Source organism: Lottia gigantea (assembly GCF_000327385.1).
Source record: "Lottia gigantea unplaced genomic scaffold LOTGIsca_27, whole genome shotgun sequence".
NCBI lineage: Eukaryota > Metazoa > Mollusca > Gastropoda > Lottiidae > Lottia > Lottia gigantea.
The window spans coordinates 486,687-509,087 of record NW_008708846.1 but is presented as its reverse complement, the minus strand read 5'-3'; the positions used below and the strand labels follow the sequence as shown (position 1 = coordinate 509,087).

The following is a 22,401-nucleotide window of genomic DNA, read 5'->3' as shown; positions in this document are numbered from 1 at the left end:
TTCCTTTCGAACCACACACTATACCAAATCTAGACTATGACAAAAAATTTCCTTCTCTCCGTTGAAAATTTGCCCCCTCCACTAGTATATATTCTTTGGGCTCTCTTCTTCGGGTCTCTGCAGCCTAATGCCACCCTTGTAAGGTTCCTGGCATCCTGCTTTAGTCTTTTACTGAAGTGCTTATTTTCCACACAAAAATACAGTCCCTGTTAAAACATTTCCTTAGTTTTTTGGTATGTCAAATTGATGTAGGTTAAATACATCTTAAAAAGTATTAGACTAAACACATTATAAATTATAAGTTATCAAATATCATATTTAATAATTCTCTATATCTCTTCACTATTTCTATTACAGGCAATTTTTTTTTTTGTCTGATTTCATCCTTGGTAAAAGCATTAAGGTAAAAATGCTTTTGTTCTTCTCTCAATATCATTTCTACATATGGGACAAGCCTTCACAGACATTGAACACTCTCCACAACAACAAACATGTCCACATGGTAAAAATATTATACTTATTTCATTCTCCAAACAGATTTTACATAATCTCTGATCCTTTAGATTACGATTTTCTTCTATCAGGGAAGTATACTCTAAAAAGAAAAGATTAAATGAATAATTAACATACACAGTAAGATTTACCAGTTCAGACCTAGACTTTGTTTTACATTAATGAAAATATGGGAAATACAAGAAAACATGCTGCAAAACACACCATCTATTTCTCTCTTTGAAGAACACCGACACAAAAATAATAAATCATTGCACTATAACTATCATGCTTTAATTAGGCTAAAATTAATTATTTAAAAATTATTAAGACTGGCTGTCCGCCATATTTAATACTATCAATCGCAATATTTGTTGAAGAAATTCGGCCGCCACACACACAGTATAAAAGCCAGGTAAGACAATCAGTTGATAATCTAGACCTCCGACAGGAAACTTTCGGTCGAATAACTTCCGGGGTAATTGATATAGGTCAACGAAATTTATGCTTATCGGTAGACAGAGATATGACAAAAAACTAAGAAAAAAAATCCGGTCCGGAAGTAATATTTTGGCCGCCATTTTGAATTTCCTGACAAGCGTCAAAATCTATTCAGAAATAACGGCTTATCCGATTTAGATGATTTTGGTGTCAAATGAAAACAAATTTTTGGTTTTCGCTTTTGCTTTTTTGCAATTTCCGGTTTAAATTTTTGAAAGTTTGAAGGCTCATATTTCGTGACCTAAATGTGCTCATCGTGCTCTTTTCAGTGATATATAACAATAGTTTTTTAATACAAAATTGAAATTCCTGATTTTGTAAAATTTCGGTGTTTTTTTACAATATTTTCGCTTCTTTGAGCTGGGTGTATGTATATCTTATGACCTATTTGGTGTAGAAGCTTGAAATTCGGAACACAACTAGACATTTTGAATATAAATTAAACTATGACAAAAAAGTTGAGTAGGCACACCCGGGTTAAATTACTAATTGTTTACATTTTAGAGCAGGGGCATAACTCGCATAGGATACATTTGTTCAAAAAGGGACTCATCCATTTGGCCAATTTGCGTTAAAAGCTCAATTGTTCCAGCTTTATAGTTCAATAAAAAGGAACGGGTTTTGGAATTTTCAGATTTTTAAACTTTTACATTGACCTTTGTTGTCATCGACCTTGGCTATAGATTCATACCTTCATAATTAAAGTCCAATGACAGCTTCCGGTTTAAAAGCCCTATGCATTTTGAAATTTTTGATGACCTTGACCATTGATGACATTCCCCTTTACAAGGTCAGAGGTCGATGACAGATATTCGCTGATACTTTCATTTCTGACGTCTGACGTCTACTTCCGGCTTCACAACCTTCCAAAGACAAAAAATGTCGTAACTTTAGACAGTTCTGGCATATGACCTAATTATCCTAGAAGGTTGATTTTTTCAGCGTCTATTGCAATTTGCCACAGCAAAGTCCCACTCTGTGCCAAGTATAGCTCTAGTTATCTGACATTAATGAAATTTGGTGTGATCATTTATATTAATGAGATCTTGGACATGTTCGAATTTGGCTATATCGCGATGAACGGTTTTTGAGGTATTGCATTTGACAAAAACTCGTCAAAATTTGTCTATGAACACAAAATAGACTACAATTTTCATCCGATTTAAATGAAATTTGGTGTGATCAATTATAATGATGAGATTTTATACAAGTGCAAATTTGACGATCTTTCGATGAACGTTTTTGATTTCGGGGAAGGGAGGATTTGATTCTCCCAAATGTACTGGCATAGGGTGGAACAGATACTTTAGAAATTGGGATTAAGGCGCCTGATGCTGGGTTTTATTCTGTTCTGATTCTGAAGTATAGTATCTGTTATGTACTGATTGTTTTTAGTTTACTATGAACAATATTATCATTTCAGTTCTTATTTTTTGAATATGCAACTATCATTTTCTGCTTATAGACATGGGAGAATTTCTCTTGAAGGCTTTTATAGTGGGCATAAACTATCTTGCTTGCTCGATTGCTGGTTGTATTGAACGGGACAACAAAGGGTGCTATACCTACATTATGGTGAATATTTAGTCCCATAGCTCTTGCTGTATTCAATGACTCAATCCAATGGGCCTCCTTAGATTGAATGTTCGTCGAGGTTGAAATGTTTAGAAACAGGCTTCAATTTGATATCCGACCGGTGAGCATTAAAACGAGTTCGTAAATTATTCTTAGTTTCTCCTACATATTGTTTGGGGCATTTCTTACATGAAATTAAATATATTACATTCAAATGTCACATGTTAGATGTTCCTGGATCGGGTATCTTTTAATCGTAGAGTTACTTAAAAAATAACGAGTTTCTGATATAAAGGGACATGTTTTGCATCTACTGGACAAAGATGGAGCACTCCTTAAACCTGGAGGTACTTCGGCACAAAGCCTGTTCTTTGCTGCTATCTGTGCTAAAGTGGAATTTTTTATGTTTCGTAAAATCGTTTACACTACCCACGCTCTTTCAGTTTTGAGAAGACAATCGTACAGGCTTGGTTGAAATCAGAAGATCTTGTGCAAATTCGGTGAAATCGTAAAACTTGTGAATAATTATACCAGAAAAGGTATGTTTTGAGTGAAAGGAGCTCTTGTGCAACAGTTGATGGGTATCAGTTTCTTTGAAATACAATTTAATATCCAGTTTATAGATTCAGTAGTTATTAGATAAACCAATATCTTATAATTTTAATTATATTATAAACAGACATTGTGAACACGCAGAGTTCGTCTTACATAGACATAATTGGGGTACTTTTACCAAGTTTAAGAATATATCTATGATATAATCATTTTGTACGCTCTAAAGTGTTTTTCACTTATCAGAACCCCAGATTTAACAAGGGTAACTACCATCGGTACTACCATGGATGTGAAAAGATTGTACTTCAACCAAGTTGAAGAGATTTAGTTGAAGACATAAGAGACCCAAGAGCTTAACGGCCTTGAGATGCTAGCCGTTTTTCGGCTGAAGTAAATTTTCAATTTTTGCATAATATCATTCCTAGGTACACAAATTCGTCAACAAGGTCAACTTGTTGAGGCTGAGCGTCCAGGATAAGTTTAGCGGTATCTTACCTCGGTGAAAGATAACAACTTTAGATTTATCAACATTAACTTGCAGATTCCATATTACACAGAATTCATCTAATTTGAAGTACATCGGGACTATTTGCAAATAAGCTGGTGTCGTCGGCAATTAACAGCTGATATATTACAATATTTTCATATGTCACCAAATTACAGTTATCGGTGAAAATAAACTTTCTAAGAACGTTAATAACAATTAGGGATAGAATAGGTGACAAAGGTTCCCCTTGTTTGACTCCAGTGAATGTCTTAAATTTATCTGATAGAGTGACAATTAAATTTAACAGTACCCCGTGAAGAGCAAAACGTGAATTTACCTACATCGTTATCATACCCAATACGACCCTTTGCTATTAAGCAGTTGGTAGATTTGAACAAATCAATTATTTTTTTTACCAAAACAATTAAGAATTTTATCTTGGGATGTTCTAGGCATAATATATTCAACAGCAATATCATCATTAGTAACTACGTCGAGATATTTGTCTAAATTGTCATTCAAAATTTGATCGGATTCGTCCTTTGTTCTGTCATTCAAGTCACAATATATTATAGTTTTGCCGTGATTGGCATAATGGGAATATTGCTGTTCAATTTCAACAAAACAGTCAAAATCACAACGTTTATGGAAAGAACATAAACAAATATAACATAAAAGTCAACCTCATTCTTAAATAAAGAACCATTCAGTTTAACAACACACAAACCCCATTGCAAAATGAGATCAATTGAAACGGAGTTTAAACAGATTACGGCGGTCAGTGAGAAGGTGAGAAGTTCTCTAGGGATACTTGTTTTCAACCACGTTTCAGATAATAAGAGGATATCATAATTAACAACATAGTTAATGAACGAATTATCATCCAAAACCAAATTCAATCCGTTAATATTCCATACCACGAAGGACACACATCGAGAAGTTTGATCCCCGGGTTTGTCCTATTCTATACTAGATGTGAGACACCACCCCTTTAAGCCATTATATGTAGTCAGTTTATTCAAGGGAGCGTCTATGATAGTCGTATAGACTGGAAGGAAGATAAATCTAGTTTTTTTTTTCGAAAAAAGAGGATTATGGGAGGAACAGCGGTGAGCTGAAAAAAGGGAACAGTATGTTCAGTATTGCCGGTTGGCCCAAATTGTGTAAAAAAAACAATCTTTATGAATCTGTATATGATTATTATCATTAAACTTTATATCTATGGAAGTCTTTATATCAGTGGTCAAATTGTTCACAAAACCGAGTTTTAATGAACTTTGTAACAAAAGCCAAGAACGGCATGGATGGGCGCCGGTGGGTGTGTGACAAAACATGGCGACGAGGCTGGGATCCTTCAAAGTTGTGTAAGTAATCTAACAGTGCTAGCTGAAGAATAAACATTTAAAAAATTGATAATCGATTCCCAATAGTCGATGTTATAAACTGAAAATTTGCTGTTTTAATTTTAATGTGTGTGTTGACAATTTTACCGAAACTAAAAGATGAACCACGTGGTCGTGGAAAAAGAAACTTTTAGAAACCATTCAACATGTCAGACTCAGAAACAGAGCAAACTGGTGTTACAGATATTGGAAGTGGTAAACCTAAACTTGCAGGAAATGAAAATATTCAGTTATCGGAAGTGATGAACAAGTTTTTTTGTATTTTACCAAAAGTTGCATTTTCTGGTTCTACAGAATGTGATGGAATAACTTCACTTTATCAAGATTTTTGAGGGAGGGTGCAAAATTTGTAAAATCTCACAGACAATAAAGCCTAATTTATTCATCATGCAATGTATAGAGCCTGCTAGATCATTAATCCGCCCTGCAGCCAAATATTTGGGATTCATGGACACTTTTTCGTGATGAGTTGATAACAATGTTTTGTACAGAGGCTCATGCTACTAAATCAGTAGCCAATATTGAATTAAAGTCAAATGAGAAATATTGGACGTTCATGGAGAGAATTAGGAGTTTATCCTTATACCAGGTGTTTTCTTACGAAATTACATTTAATAGTGAAGATTGTCTTCATGCTGAACTAAATGCTGAGCCCAAGCTCCAATACATTCCTGCCGACGGGTTGCCTAAGAGTAAGTGTCTACTTGGCGAATGATCAATAATATTAAACATAGTTCTCTATTTCGGTTTATTTTATATAAAAAAATACTAAAATATAACTACTTTGTAGGCTACAGTCCGAATTTAATCATAGGGTATCTACCCCGTCTTTTGTCGTTATTGTATTTTAAAGTTCAGCGATAGGGCCAACAACAACATTTAACGGGTGTTGAATCTTAGGGATCGTCGTAATTTTACGATTTTCGCGCTAATTAAAAAAATAGCTTGCCAGGTCAGGTAATATACGCCCACTGGCAGCTTTGATTTTGAATAACAATATTTGGCAGTACAATAACAATCACCAGTATGCAATATTCAACCTTCAGTCATACACTTCACTTGAACTCTTTGGGGCGATACTGGATAATATGTCCAGAATTGTGCCTTCAAAGAGTGTTTACGAGCTAAAATTTGAACATGTTCTCAAGAACAGGGGCAGTAACTCCTACTAAATATTTTTTGCTTCTTCTGATTTTCTGATTGGACGTGTTTTCAAGAACAAGGGCAATAACTCATAATGTACATTTTTCGATTTTTCTGATTTTCAATAGGGTTTATCCAACAAACATTCATGCCAAGTTTCGTCAAAATCTGTCAAGAATTGTGCCTTCTAGAGTGTTTACAAGCTAAAAATTGACCGAGTTTTCAGGAACAAGGGCAATAACTCATAGTAAATATTTTTCGATTTTTCTGATTTTTAATAGGGTTTATCCTTGGGTGATAACAAACACTCATACTAATTTTCGTCAAAATCCGTCAAGAATTGCGCCTTCTGGAGTGTTTACGAGCTAAAAATTGAACGCGTTTTCAAAACCAAGGGCAATAACTCATACTAAATAGTTTTCGATTCTTCTGATTGTCAATAGGGGTTCAACCTTGGATAATAACGAACACTCACACCAAGTTTTGTCAAAATCCGTTAAGAAATGTGTCTTGTAGAGTGTTTACGAGCAATTGTGGACATACGGACGGACAGGGGTGACAGCAATATACGCCAGGCATATAAAAGGAAGTCCAGATGTTATATTTGATTCGTTTTGTTTCATAATAGGCTTCAATGTTATGTTATATACGCGTGAAGGACCCTGTTTTAAGGTTTTAATAATAGGTCAGAAATGAAATGAAATGAATGGAGTTTTACGTCCTACCTTTCTGCTAACAATAGGTCAGCTAAATTAACATTGCGCTATATAGCGTAACGGCAAAGTATAATAATAATATAGACGCTTAAAACTGTGCCGCAAAGTATCGTAACAAAAACATAATTTTCTATCAAGGTCAAGGTCACGAAATAGGACCCTTTGAAATTTTGGACATTACCGAAAAATTTTAACCGGAAATAAAAAGAAAACCAAAATCGAAATTCAAAAATCGGCTTCAATACTTTTTTTCGCAATCGATTGTGATATCTAAATATACCAAAATTATCAAAAGCGCTCTTTACCCTGAGGCCCCATTTTGAATTTTACAAAAGTTTGACATATCAATATGGCGGCTATACTGTTACTTTCGGGTAAGAGTTTATAATTAGAAGTTTTTTGTGTGACCATTTGTAACATATTGCAAAAAGAATTTTTGAAATATCTTCAAAATTCCGGAAGTTGATTTTTATATTTTAGAAGCGAATAGCGTCAAAACCGGAAGTGATATCGAAATTTCGAAAATTAGTTTTTGTTTGCAATAAAAGTGTCTATCTCTATATCTGTTGATCGAAATAGAATTGTAGAAGTTACAAAAAAGGTTAAAAAACTCTAAAATTGGAGCTAAAAAAGTCAGCGACAAAAGTCAAAATTGTCGATTTTTTCAATTGCTATCTTGTAGTCATTAGCGCGAAGTAATAAACAATAAAGTTTGTGCAATATCAGATAAGTATTAAACCTGATAAATGGAAAAAATCGAAAAGAGCCATTGGCCACCGCTCATTTCCTGTTAGTCAAAATGATGCCAATTTACATTTAACAAATAGTAGTCAAATATTTTGACTACAAAACAGCAACAGACAGTCTGTAGCGTGTTCCCTTCTTAGAAAACAAGCGAGGGTGAAATTTGAAGCTAAAAATCGTAAATTTCAGTCGGCTATAAAACCGGCAGTAAACATTGCACAGCACAAATGAGTATATCACCGGATAGCTATCATCAAGGGTAACAAATTTTGTTCAGGCCACAAGGTCACCAAAGGTCAAGGTCACGAAATAGGACCCTTTGAAATTTTGGACATTACCGAAAAACTTTAACCGCAAATAAAAGAAAAGCAAATTCGAAATTCAAAATTCGGCTTCCAAATTTCTTTTTGCAATCGATTGTAATATCCAGAAAAATCAAAATTATGAAAAGCGCTTTATACCCTGAGGCCCCATTTTGAAAAGTTTGACATATCGATATGGCGGCTACTCTGTTACGTCCGGTTCGGATTTTATGATTTGAAGTTTTTTGTATGGCCATTTGAAATATCTTCAAAATTCCGGAAGTTGAATTTTATATTTTACGAATAGCGTCAAAACCGGAAGTGATATCGAAATTTCGAAAATTAGTTTTTGTTCGTAATAAAAGTCTCTATCTCTATGTAAGTTTTCAGATTGATCAAAATAGAATTGTAGAAGTTAGAAAAAAGGTTAAAAACTCTAAACTTGGAGCTAAAAAAGTCAGCGACAAAAGTCAAAATTGTCGATTTTTTCAATTGCTATCTTATAGTCATTAGCGCGAAGTAATAAACAGTAAAGTTTGAGCAATATCAGATCAGTATTAAAGCTGATAAATGGAAAAAATCGAAAAAGAGCCATTGGCCACCGCTCATTTCCGGTTGGTCAAAATGGTGCCAATTTACATTTAACAAATAATGGACCACTATTTTGACTAGCAAACAGTAACAGTGTGTGGTATGTTGCCTTCTTAGAAAACAAGCGAAGGTAAAATTCGAAAAAAAAAACTAGATCCACAGGCTTCGCGAGGTTCTGATGCAGTGCGTAACAGTTTTGATTTTACGCTTAAAACTGTGCCGCAAAGTATCGTAACAGTAACATACTTTCCTATCATAATTAAATGGATATACATCGCCCAAACGCAAAGCATATTCGACAGATCGCTTCAACTCACATTGCATTCAACAACAGTTGAAGGGAGCAAATTACCTTTATCGTTTAGACCACACAAAAAACTTACAAGCAGAAAACCGACTTTTCCAAGATAAAATTAATCAATTTCAAATGGCGATAAAATTGGAAGTAAACACCGTACAATAAACGTTAATATACCATTGGAAAGATCTCGTCGAGAGCTATCAAAATTGTTCTGGTCACATGATCACCAAATGTCAAGGTCACGATATACGACCCTTTAAAGTATTCATATTTTTCAACCGGAAATAAATAAAAAGCAAAATCAAAATTCAAAAATCGGTTCTCAAATATTATTTAGCAATCGATAGTAGATACCATAGATATCAAATTTACATAAATTGAGGCCCCATTTCGATTTATTGAAAATTACGCACAGTTACAATAGAAGAAAGTACAAAATTTTCAAATATTAAAAAGCGCAATTTTGATTGAAATATCTAGTGTTATATACCATTACAAAGGGCAGATGAACACTAGTGAAATTCAATAAGAAGTTTTGGTGTATGTAAATTAGGTCACGTGTCAGAGCTCTTTGAAGATAAAAATCGAAATTCAAAAATCGGCTTCCAAATTTCTTTTCGCAATCGATTGTGATATCCAGATATACCAAAATTATGAAAAGCGCTCTATACCCTGAGGCCCTATTTTGAATTTTACAGAAGTATGACATATCAATATGGCGACCACTCTGTTACATCCGGGTCGGATTTTTTGATTTGAAGTTTTTTTTATGGCTATTTGTAACATATTGCAAAAAGAATTTTTGAAATATCTTCAAAATTCCGGAAGTTGAATTTTATATTTTAGAAGCGAATAGCGTCAAAACCGGAAGTGATATCAAAATTTTGAAAAGTTCGAAATGAAAGTGTCTATTACTCAGATTGATCGAAATAGAATTGCAGAAGATAGAAAAAAGGTTAAAAAACTCAAAAATTGGAACTCAAAAAGTCAGCGACAAAATTCAAAATTGTCGATTTTTTCAATTGCTATCTTGTAGTCATTAGCGAGAAGTAATAAACAGTAAAGTTTGAGCAAATTCAGACGAGTATTAAAGCTGATTAATGGAAAAAATTGAAAAAGAGCCATTGTCCACGGCTCATTTCCTGTTGGTCAAAATGGTGCCAATTTACATTTAACAAATAATTGTCCACTATTTTGACCAGAAAACAACAACAGACAGTCTGTGGCATGTTGCCTTCTTAGAAAACAAGCGAAGGTAAAATTCGAAAAAAAAAAAAACTAGAACCGTTATAACGGTACCGAAGCAGTGCGCATCCAACCTGATACATCGATAAAACGTTGCATTTTAAAGTCTCAATGGGATTTCTTACCGGAAAGAAAAGCATGTAAACGTTCAATAGTAGAAAAAATCGTTTAAACCGTTTACCGTTCGGTAGTGAAAAGACGCATGAATTTGATACCATTCGGTACTAAAAGGTGATAACATTCGGTAGTAAAAAGTCGAATTTTCAAATAGCTATGTGTCACTAACTAAAAATGTTTGTGAATTTGTATTTCTTCTGCTGATCAGATGTGGTGAAAAAAATCCAGGCCCTCAAATGTTTTGCGATAAACTTTCTATCTTTCACCTTAAAGTACGAAGTATTCGACATAAACTTAATTTAATTGAGGAAGTTGTCGATGAAAATCTAATATGTAGCTTTACCGAAAATCATTTAGATCATAATGTAAAAAATGAATCTTTGACATGGCCAGGTTTCCACAGACCTATCCGAAATGATAGAAATTCCTCCATTTGCAAAAGGAGATAAGACCCCCAAGATTGAAAGTGTTTGGATTGAATTCAAAATACAGAACACTACGTATCTCCTAGGCATATTTTACAGACCCCCAAATAGTGAAAACTATGATCTTTTCTGGGTCAACTTTGAACGATCTATAGAAACTGCATATTATGATTTCAACCAATGTTCTTGTCGTAGGCGACCTAACGAGTACAACAGCGATTTTACACCGAATTTTGTTAACTAATAACTTAAAGAACTGTGTTAATGAGCCCACTGGAGTAACAAGCTCATCAGCAACACTTATTGATGTCATACTGGCAAATGATTCCATATGTTGCGATTTCTATGAAGTTATTGAATTTGATAAAAATATTTCAGACCATAAAGGTGTGTGTGCCACATTCGATATAGCTATTGCTCAGCCATCGAATTTTACCAAAAACATTTTCATTTATAAACTAGCCATGTTTGAACTATTAAACAATCTTATTAAAAACTTCGATTGGATTAATACTATTTACAATTTAAACACAAATTCGGCATGCAAAATATTCTACAAAGTTCTCAACAACTTCATTGATAAATGTATACCACAGAAAAACATTTACTTTAAGACCCTCAGACAAACTCTGGTTTATTTCAAATATAAGACGCCAAATTAGAATTCGTAACAGGTTTAGAAAAATTGCAAAAAGATCAAAATCTGTAAATGACCTGATAAAATATAAAAAACAACGTAATAAAGTGAACAATCTAAAAAAGGTTTAAAAGCAGGAGTATGAAAATAAAATCCTGGAATGTTTAAACTCCGGCAATGCTGTCTCGTCCAATAATACATATTGGAATGCCTTGAAAAAATTACTTAACCAACATGTGTCGCAAATAATACCCCCTTTAGTTTCGGAAAATGGAACTGACACGATTAGAACAGATGATGAGAAAGCTGAACTTCTCAATAATTTCTTTAGTTCAATATCCAATAACACGTCAGAGGCTAATTGACCAGTATTTGAATCGCGTACAAACTTGAAATTCCATATGTCTATAGTGACTGAGAAAACAGTTCAAGGCGTGATTAAAAAATTGCAATCGAAAAAAGCAAATGGATTTGACAATAAAAGCCACACACTTTGATACTATCACTATACCGTTGACGTTACTTTATAATCTTTCATTTAAAGAGGGAATATTTCCTGATGTTTGGAAAAAAGCTTTGGTGATGCCAATGTTTAAAAAAGGTGATAAGTCTCAGGTAACTAACTAGAGACCAATTTCCTTGATTAGTTCGTTAAGTCAAATTTTTGAGAGAATTGTTTTTAATGATTTATATGATTATTTTAATACTAACAATTTATTTTATAAATACCAGTCTGGTTTTAGACCTTCGTATTCTCCTGTATTTCAACTAATTGGGGTATATCACGATGTAGTGAAAGCGATTGATGAAAGACGACTCTCTTGCTACACTTTCTGTGGCATTTCCATGATCCTTAAGTTAGAAAAATATGCATCTGTGCAAACATATTGAGTTGGTTAAATAGTTATGTTCATGATCGTCGACAAAGTGATATTATAGGAAATTCTACATTCTCTGAAAAATATTTAATATCTGGGGTACCTCAAGGCTCGGCCTGGGGACCCTTTTTATTTTTGATTTACCTGAATAATGTTGAAGATACTCTTCAAAATTATTTGCAGATGATACTGCTATTGGTTGCTACAAATCCTGCATTCCAAATATTGAAAATTCTATCAATTCTGATTTAGCAAAATTGCACATTTGGGCCAGGGACTGGCTAGTTAAATTTAATCCTGATAAGATCAAAGTTGTCTTGTTTACTAATAAATTACACTTTGAAAATCCAAATATATATCTTGGTGGTAAAAAGCTAGAAATAGCAAAGTATCATAAACACTTGGGAGTCTCCTTTTCTTCCGATGCCAAATGGTCGCTTCATATCGAAAACCTTTGTAAATCTGCATCAAAATTATTAAATAATTTAAGAAGTTTAAAGTATCAATTGACACGAAAAACGCTTCTAAATATATATAAAACTTATATTAGGTCAATACTTGAATATTGTTGTGAGGTCTGGGATGGATGTAGTCAAGGTGATAGTGAAAAACTTGAGAAACTTCAACTTGAAGCCACACGAATTATTACGGGATTACCTAAGTATGCAAGTAGACAATCCTTGTATTTTGAAACGGGATTACCCTTACTAAGTCTTCGACGGAACAATAGTGCCAATCATCGTAAATGGCTCGGCACCAGATTATTTATCAGATATTTTAAATGAAATTAATTCTACTGATGAACATTATAATCTCCGAAATATAAACGACATTGGGTGAGTTCAAATGTTGAGTTACCAGTGAGTCGAGTTAACTCGGGGTTAACTCCGGGTTAACCTGACCACTCAACTCGGGGTTAACACCGAGACGCGGTTAACTCGTAGTTAATTCAACTTTCTCAGTTGAGTTGCCGTCCGCCATCTTGGTCAACCCAAAAACAACGACGTCAAACGCTTTCATTTCTAGTATGTCTACTTAAGTTATTATTATTGTAAATAATGCCCTCTTGTTCTGCTTGTTCTTGTACGGCTTCACCAATAGACCAGATAGAGATAGACGACGTTCAATCACTTTTCATACGTAAGTTGCTTTTAATTTCTTTTAAGATCGCAAATCAAGACCTAGAATGGCTAGATCTACCATATCTACTAGAATCTACCATATCTAGAAAAGTGATGGCTTACTTTTGTCAAAGACACTATCTGCACTATAGTTATACCATATTAATAATTATATTAAAAATTGGAAAATTATTGTTGATTTCCTTTCATCTGTTTAATCAGCATTCTTGGAAGAGATCCCTTCTCCAATGAGAGCATTCAAAACTCCCAAGCAAAAAGCCACACCTTGTATTTTATTAAATATAAGACATAAGCTTTGCCTTACGAATTGATTTTCATTTGCAGGTTTCCCAAGGATGTGAGCTTGAGAAGTCAGTGGATACGAGCAATCAGACGACAGAATTTCACCCCTTCAAAGTCCGCACATCTTTGTTCCGAACATTTTAAAGAAGACTTTGATAGAACATCACAGTGCGTTGTTCGTCTTCAGCCATTTGCTATTCCGTCTGTTTTTGCTGCATTTCTAGATTATTTAAAGGGGAATATCACGCCCCGCCGCCCCTCCACTGAACGACCACTTTTCCACATTCCACCTAGTCCACATGCAGCAGTCCCTTCAACACCAATAGTCATCACTCCGGAGAAAATTTCACTAAAACGGAAATTAGAAGAAAGTCAGAACAAACTTATTTCCTCTCGAAAGAAAATAAAAACACTTCTGCAGACTAGAAGACGTCTTCTGAAACGAAATGCCGAACTGAAGAATGTTATAGCTGACATGAGAAAGAATGCCGTTGTCAGTAGTAGCAGTATTGATGTTTTAGAGGCCTGTGCTGGTGGAATCCCAGATTTATTAAAAAGACAAAAGGCTAAAATTGAAAACCACCCCTTACCAACAAAATACTCTGCACAGTTGAGAAGTTTTGCATTAACCCTGCACTTTTACTCGTCTCGTGCATACAATTACGTCAGGAAAGTTTTTGATGCTTGTCTGCCCCATCCTAGGACAATCAGTAAATGGTACAAGAATGTGGACGATGCTCCTGGCTTTAGCGATTCTGCCTAAAAAACCCCCAGGAAGCGCAGTGAATTACACGGTGAGGAAAAAATGACATGTTCCCTAATGATGGATGAAGTTGCAATACGCCAGCATCTGGTGTTCGATGGACAGAAATACCATGGTTATATTGACATGGGGACAGAGCTTGATGACGATTCCCTTCCCCTTGCAAAGGAAGCTTTAGTGTTTATGGTGGTTGATCTGAAATCTTCCTGGAAATTGCCGGTCGGATATTTTTTGATTAATGGTCTCGGTGGTGAAGAGCGCAAAAACTGATTGTATTGAACTGAACGACTTTATTCAGCTGGTGTTTTAATTATTTCTTTGACACATGATGGAGCTGCAGCAAATTTGTCTATGTTGCGATCATTGGGTTTAAACTGGAACGATCCAAGACATATACAGTCTTTTTTATTCACCCTGTAAATGATTCTAAAGTTTTTTAGATCCCTGCCATATGTTGAAATTAGTTCGCAACACACTTGCCGATAAAGAATCAATTTTCGCAAATGATGATAATATTAAATGGGATTACTTAAAATATTTGCACAAGTTACAAGATGACTTCATTTGGGGAATAGGTTGAGAGCTAGCCATATTGCTTGGTTTAAAAAGAAAATGAATGTAAGATTAGCTGCTCAGACTTTGAGTGATTCTGTGGCAACCTCTTTTGTTTAAATGAGAAGGTTCCAGAATTCGAAGGTTGTGAGGAAACTATTAGTTTTATTCGAATTTTTGATAAACTTTTTGATGTTTTGAACTCTAGGAACTTGAAAGCGTTTCAAAGCCCCTTTGCAAAAGAATAACTATTTAAATGTTTTTAATTTTCTGACGAGTGCACAATCGTTTATTTTATCGTTGCGTCAATCGAATAATGGTGCGTCAATTATTGACAGTAATCGTAAGACAGGTTTCCTGTGTTTTTTGTTGTGTATTCAGAGCATAAAATCGTATTCGTACAAGTCGTATTATTAGTAAAAATGTTGATACGGTGGTACCGTCTGTAGAAAATCTTAATTTGTCGATTACTAAAAATAGAATGATGGGTGAAGAATTTCAGGTGGTAAAAGATCAGGAATATACTTACGCTCCAAATAGAAATGTATTGTCAAGCTGTTCTGAGAAAATAATCAAATTAAAGAAGTCAATTCATTGCGAAACCTGTGTAAATGCATTATCTGATTTTATGTCATGTTCACCGGTAAATTCGTTGATAGTACGTCATGCCGTCTCCAGTTAATCTATACTCCAAGGGTGTAACCTACTTGTCGGTGATATCCTCCCGAAGCTAGATACAAAAGAAAAGTTTCCATCCTTCTCTGGCTGTTGTGCCAGTAGCCATCTCGCCACTCGTGGTATCGGGCGGAAATATCCTCCAACTGTTCATCTGACAGACGCAAATGGTTCTTCATGGGCTCGGTACTGCTCGCTGGACGTCGATCATGATTCTCGCTCCTCTCTTCCGCACCGACTACTTGAATAAATGGCACAAAAATCTTCTCGAAATCTTCACTTGACTTTTTCAACTCGATTTCAACTCAACTCGGGATTTGACCTGTATTTCAAGCTAACCCTTAGGTGTTAACTAACACCAACTGGAATTCACGTGAGAAAAACGATAGGTCAGGTTAACTCAACTCAAAAATCAACTCAACCCTCGGTTAACTAACTTAAAATTGGGAGGTCAAATCTCAGGTTGAAATGGGGGTTGAGTCAATTAACTGGGGTTAACCCCAGGGTTAACTCAACCCTATTCAAACACCCTCTTCAAGACTTAATATAGCTCTCAATTCGTTCTTTGCAACTACTATTTGTGCCTGGAATACTCTTGATGAAAACATAAAATCGACTGATAATCTCAACTCACTTAAATATAACTTAAAAAAGAGACTTTATGTTGATAATGCCTCAAGCTTTTTCTACAATGGACCACGACGTGAAAATATTCTTATAACCAGGATTCGTCATGGATGTGGTGCTCTAAACTTTGATTTACTCAATTATAACATAGTTGATGATGCAACGTGTTCTTGTGGTCTATCAATAGAAGATGCTAATCATTTCTTTTTTCATTGTCCTTTGTATTCTGAACAACTGCAAAAATTATTCGATGATCTCATTGATTTTAGAATTATTAGTTTAAATATTTTATTATGGGGTGATCCCCGTGGTAATTATGAATTGAACTTCAAAATTCTAAATCATCCAATGCATTACATAAAACAATAGGTTTGCATAAGGCCAATGTCTTCTTTTACTTCGATGATTGACTGATGCGTTGTTCCTGGTTGATATATTGTTCTTTATGGTAGCTACATTGTATATATGTTACCTTTCTCGATTCCTGTTAAATATGTTATGTGTCACTAAATTTACATTATTGTAATGTAATCTTCCATAACATGAAATGATTATCTGGAGAGGATTGTTCTAAGTTTATGTAACTTGCATCCCATCCATTTGTATGATCAATAAAATGTGTTAAATCAATGGTAAAACATATTTACAAACTTCAGGGACAGCTATGGGCAAACGATTCGCCCCTTTGTACGCAAAACTTTTCATCGCAGAGTGGGAACGTGAGGTATCGCCCCTCTGTCCATTTACCCACTTATTTACGGACGCTTTTTGGATGACATTTTTATGGTTTGGACTTATTTTATCGAAAAGTTTTGGGAATTCCAAAACATACCTTTTCTAGTATAATGAAGTCACAAGTTTTACGATTTCATCGATTTCTGATTTCAACTAAGCCTGTACGATTGTTTTCTCAAAACTGAAAGAGCGATTTTACGAAACATAAAAATTTCCACTATAGCACAGATAGCAGCTAAAAACAGGCTTTATGCCGAAGTACCTCCAGGTTTAAGGAGTGCTCCATGTTTGTCCAGTAGATGCAAAACATGTCCCTTTATATCAGAAACTCATTATTTTGTAAGCAACTCTACGAATAAAAGGTACCCGATCCAGGAACATCTAACATGGGAATATTCGAATGAGATATATTTAATTTCATGTTAGAAATGCCCCAAACAATATGTAGGAGAAACTAAGAACAATTTACGAACTCTTTTTAATGCTCATAGGTCGGATATCAAATTAAAGAAAGACAAGCCTGTTTTCTAATCATTTCAACCCGACGACCATTCAATAGACGATCTCACCCTAATCCCAATTGAGCGCATAGAAATTGACTTGTCCGAAGATGAAACTACCAAATTTCGTTAATCTGGGGAAGCCCATTGGATTGAGTCATTGAATACAGCAAGAGCTATGGGACTAAATATTCACCATAATGTAGGCATAGCACCCTTTGTTGTCCCGTTCAATACAACCAGCAATCGAGCAAGCAAGATAGTTTATGCTCCCTATAAAAGCCTTCAAGAGAAATTCCCCCATGTCTATAAGCAGAAAATGATAGTTGCATATTCAAAAAATAAGAACCTAAATGATGATATTGTTCACAGTAAACTAAAAACAATCAGTACATAACAGATACTACAATTTCAGATCAGAATCAAAACAGAAGAAAACCCAATATCAAGACCAATAATCCTTTAGCGACATTTAGGGGAAGAGATCACATTAAATAAAGGGACACCTACTCTTTAGTTTTATTACACACGACGTTTCAACAATTTAAATTAGATGAATTATCCCATGCCTCCAAACTAGATTTTTCATGTTGATAGGAACATGTGAAATTAATATGTTGTAAATAATTATTATTGCCTGTTATTTCTTTCTGTCTTTTCCATTTTTTCTGTAAATCTTCATCTGTGAATGGATTAGATAAAGGTAAAGATAGAATTCCTATGGGTGATTTTACTGGGCATTGCGTTCGTTTTTTTTATATTTTTAGGCGCGATCCGGTTATCAAAACCGCTACCGTTATGAGAAATTAATATTAATCTCTTTCTATCATATTGACCTAAATATTTCAACATTTGATCTATACAATCTGTACCTACAAATATTTCTACTATATTCATTAGTTTATCATAAAATTCTTTTGGAACATTATCAGTAGGATTTAAATCTGGAAAGAGATTATTTATTCTGTCTAACATTTTTCTAAATAAATTGACGTACACGCATAAGGAATTGCTTTACGCGTTTCACTTTCTGAATATGTTTCACAATCCCAAGCAAATAACCCACCATCACTTATACTTGAAAACATGTTTAGTTTCAGAGTTGAAACCTGTGTTACTGCGTTATCACCTCTACACGTTTTCCATACTTTGTGTAAATATAAAACCCAATCTAATTCCTCTTTTACAATTGTGGGGCGCAAATTTCTATTATTATGAGTATAAATTTGAAATGAAGTGTCACATTTCTTATTGAATTCATTAATTCTAGCAGTTGTCATCACTCCGTTTCTATTTGCTTTTGAGAAGCCATTGATGAAATTTTGAAATTCATTTGTTAAATCTTTGTTTAAAACATAATTTACACATTTGATAAAACAGTTACCATCTGTTAGTATGTAGCAAGTTTAACCTATATATTCATTTATCTTTTTGCGTAGTTCAGTTCCTCTTCCAACTATTGATCTTTTAATTTCTTTAAAATTGTCTTTACATAAAAGGATTCTTCCTGTAAAATACCAATCAGAAGCACCAGATTCTAAATCCATTTTAGAAAAAAAATGTGTGAAAAGATTTAGGATTGAAACCAATAAGATGCATATTTTGTTTGAGTTTTCCATCTTAAATTATCTCTCAATCTATTTCAATTTGTCCTTTAAATGTTAAAAATTTATCAGAAATAATCTTGATAATATTTGAAAATAGCACGTTTTCTATGAATGTTTCATCATCATTAAGTTCAATTGATTTATTCATATTTTTGTGTGGCAAATCTATCGATTTGTCACGCTTTGTTTTCGTTTATTTTCTATTTTTTTTTATTTTTTTTTATTTTTTTATTTTTTTTATTTTTTTTTTTTTGGGAACGTCCCTAGACAAAATCGAAAATGGTTTAGCATAATTATCTTCACCAAACATTTTTAAATGACCTGGAGTCAAAAATGAATATCTAAAACTCAATTTTTGCTAAACCGGAAGTATGCCATTACATAATGTGCAAATATTTTGCATCAAGTCTGTAGGGCGTATTTATGAACCGATTTACCAGAAATTTTCTTTAATATGTTCATTGTTATAAGACGTATCTGGTGAGGGTAAAAAATATTTAATTTTTTAAATATTTTTGTCAAAAAAATTTGGATCCAAAATTTTCAAAAAAGCCACCAATTATCGGATTGATCTGAAATTCACAGGATGTCCATACAAATAAATTTATACAATCAGAATTTTTCTATCACTTCCGGTTTTTGCGTGAGAACTTCCGTTTTTTTTAAATCAGGCCTGGCACCCCCACTTCCGGTGTAAATTTCGGATGTTGGCAAAAACCATATATATTGTCTGTCAGTCATAATTAGAATCCAAACCGGAAGTGATGCATAAGCCGTCGCCTCGGACTGACCCATTTTAGCAAAAAATTAATTAGTCTTTCATTTTTTATCCGATTTTTATGATTTTGGTGTCTATTAAAACCTTGTAACCTTGTCTACAGTTTGTTGGAACAGAATTTTGAATTTCGAATTTGAATTATTTTTATATTCGTTTGAATTTTTTGAAAATTCAAAAGGCCACAGCATGTGACCTTCGATGACCTTGACAATTTCACTGTAGGATGTTCTTGACCTCAGCTATCCACAGGTGTACTCATATTGATTGAAAAATATTAACTTCCGGTTTAATAGCCATTCAAAAATTAACATTTTCGACAACTTTGGACGACTGTATGACTGTATAAACACAGAAAATTTTTTTTTCCAATTTTGTTATTCCCTTTTGATTATCTTTTCAATGATATATGACAATAATCCATTAAAATATGTTATAAAAATATTGGGTTTTTTTTTCGACTGAGGGTTCTGACTTACAATGTAATTAACTCCTAGCAATATGGTTTGTATATTCAGGATCTACTCAATTTTCTCTTTTCAACGATATGTAACATGGTTTAATACAAAATTGAATTTGTGAAAATAGGCATAAAAGTGTTAAATGTTTATAAAAAATGTGATAAAAATCTGTAGATTGTGGGGATTAAAATGATTGACAGGTGTTATAACAGGTTATATAATATGATAGGAAAATTTCCATATGAACTTTTGACATGCAGGTGTGAAGTAGTTTGGGTCATAAACAGATTAATCTGATTATGTAATCTTGTAACACTTAAAAAAATGACTTTTTTTTTTCAATTTTTTTTTTCAATTTTCACTTACAATAATTTAACATACACTCATATAGAGTAGTGAATTTTTGATACATTAACCTGTTACCATTAATAGAACTCTATCTGCAAGATACATTATACAGCAATTTTTGGTTATTGGTGTTATGCTGAGGGGATGAAAGTAAACAACATTTATTGTCGTCTGTTAAGCTTATTATATGTCATAAATAAATAAGTCTGACTACATAATCTTTTAGCTCTATAAGAATTCACATGTTTTTTCGAGTTGTGCTATATTTTCACTTACAATATTTAAAAAAACGCTCATTTAGAGCAGTGAATTTTCACTACATTTACCTGTTCGAATTTTCACGACCTTTGCAAAATGACAATGACAATACACCTCAAATTCCCGACATTTTATATGATAAAGGTCAAAGTAGCAGAGTTCGCACTGAAACTAATATAAGCACTATTTCGAAAAGTGATGCTATTCCCTTATTTCTCATTTCCACCTTATCAACCATTGGGACAAGAAACTATTAATACATTAAGATGTAAATATCGCAACTTACAAATATTAATTATAGATGAAATTTCAATGGTAGATCATAAGCTTTTTTGTTACATTCATGGGCGATTAGGTCAAATAAAGGGTACTGATGAGTTAGTTGGAAATATCTGTGTCATATGTTTTGGAGATATGTGGAAACTAAGACCAGTTAAAGGTAATAGTTTATGTCATGAATGTGTCATAGACTTATGGAACGGTAATATCAAACTTGTTGAACTGACTGAAATTATGAGACAAAAAGATGATTTAGCCTTTGCCCAAACAATGAATAGAATTAGACAAAGAAAAAAGATAGCTTGCGTTGCAAGGTAACATACGCCCACTGGCAGCTGTCAGAAATAATAAAACAGTCTTTAGTGACTAAAATACAAATTTTCTCATATTGAAGAAATTATTTATGCTGAATAATTCCACAAAATTTTTTAAAATCAATATCAATAACCCAAATACAACAAACAATTAAATCACACAGCTCTAATCAAGAGCAAAAAACAACTTTTGACTCGTGTTTACAAAGTCAAGAGCAATAACTCAAAAAATGTTCATCAAAAATATCTCTTGTTAAAACTTGTCTGAGATCTTATCAATTCCAATGATCACACCAAGTTTCATCAGAATCGGTTGAAAATTGTAGCTTCTATCGCGCTCACAAACAAATTTTGACGCGTTTTTCGTAAGTTAATGGCATTAACTCAAAAACATTTCATCGAAAATGCATCAAGTTAGATCTTGTCCGAGATCTTATCAATTTCAATGATAACACCAAGTTTCATCAGAATCAGTTCAAAACTGTAGCTTCTATTGTGCTCACGAACAAATTTTGACGCCTTTTTACAAAGTCAAGGGCAATAACGCGAAAACCGTACATCAAAAATGCATCAAGTTAGAACTTGTTTGAGATCTTATCAATTCCAATGATCACAACAAGTTTCATCAGAATCGGTTGAAAACTGTAGCGTCAATCCTGCTCACGAACTATTTTTAACAAATTTTGACGTGTTTTTACAAAGTCAAGGGCAATAACTCAAAAACCGTTCATCGAAAATGCGTCAAGTTAGAACTTGTCCGAGATCTTATCAATTCCAATGATCACAACAAGTTTTATCAGAATCGGTTGAAAACTGTAGCGTCAATCCTGCTCAAGAACTATTTTTAACAAATTTCGACGCGTTTTAACAAAGTCAAGGGCAATAACTCAAAAACCGTTCAGCGAAAATGCATCAAGTTAGAACTTGTCCAAGATCTTATCAATTCCAATGATCACACCAAGTTTCATCAG

The 22,401-nt window shown here is 33.8% G+C and overlaps 1 protein-coding gene across 1 annotated transcript in view; it reads right to left on the bottom strand.

The window, feature by feature from the left end:
- Positions 1 to 299: 299 nt before the first annotated feature.
- The window catches only part of LOTGIDRAFT_203896 (hypothetical protein), a 105,485-nt gene continuing 83,383 nt past the window's right edge, over positions 300 to 22,401 (bottom strand). The window contains exon 6 of the mRNA XM_009056224.1: positions 300 to 595. Coding sequence (XP_009054472.1) covers positions 399 to 595 — 197 coding nt within the window. The 3' untranslated portion in view covers positions 300 to 398. The remainder of the gene's footprint in view (positions 596 to 22,401) is intronic.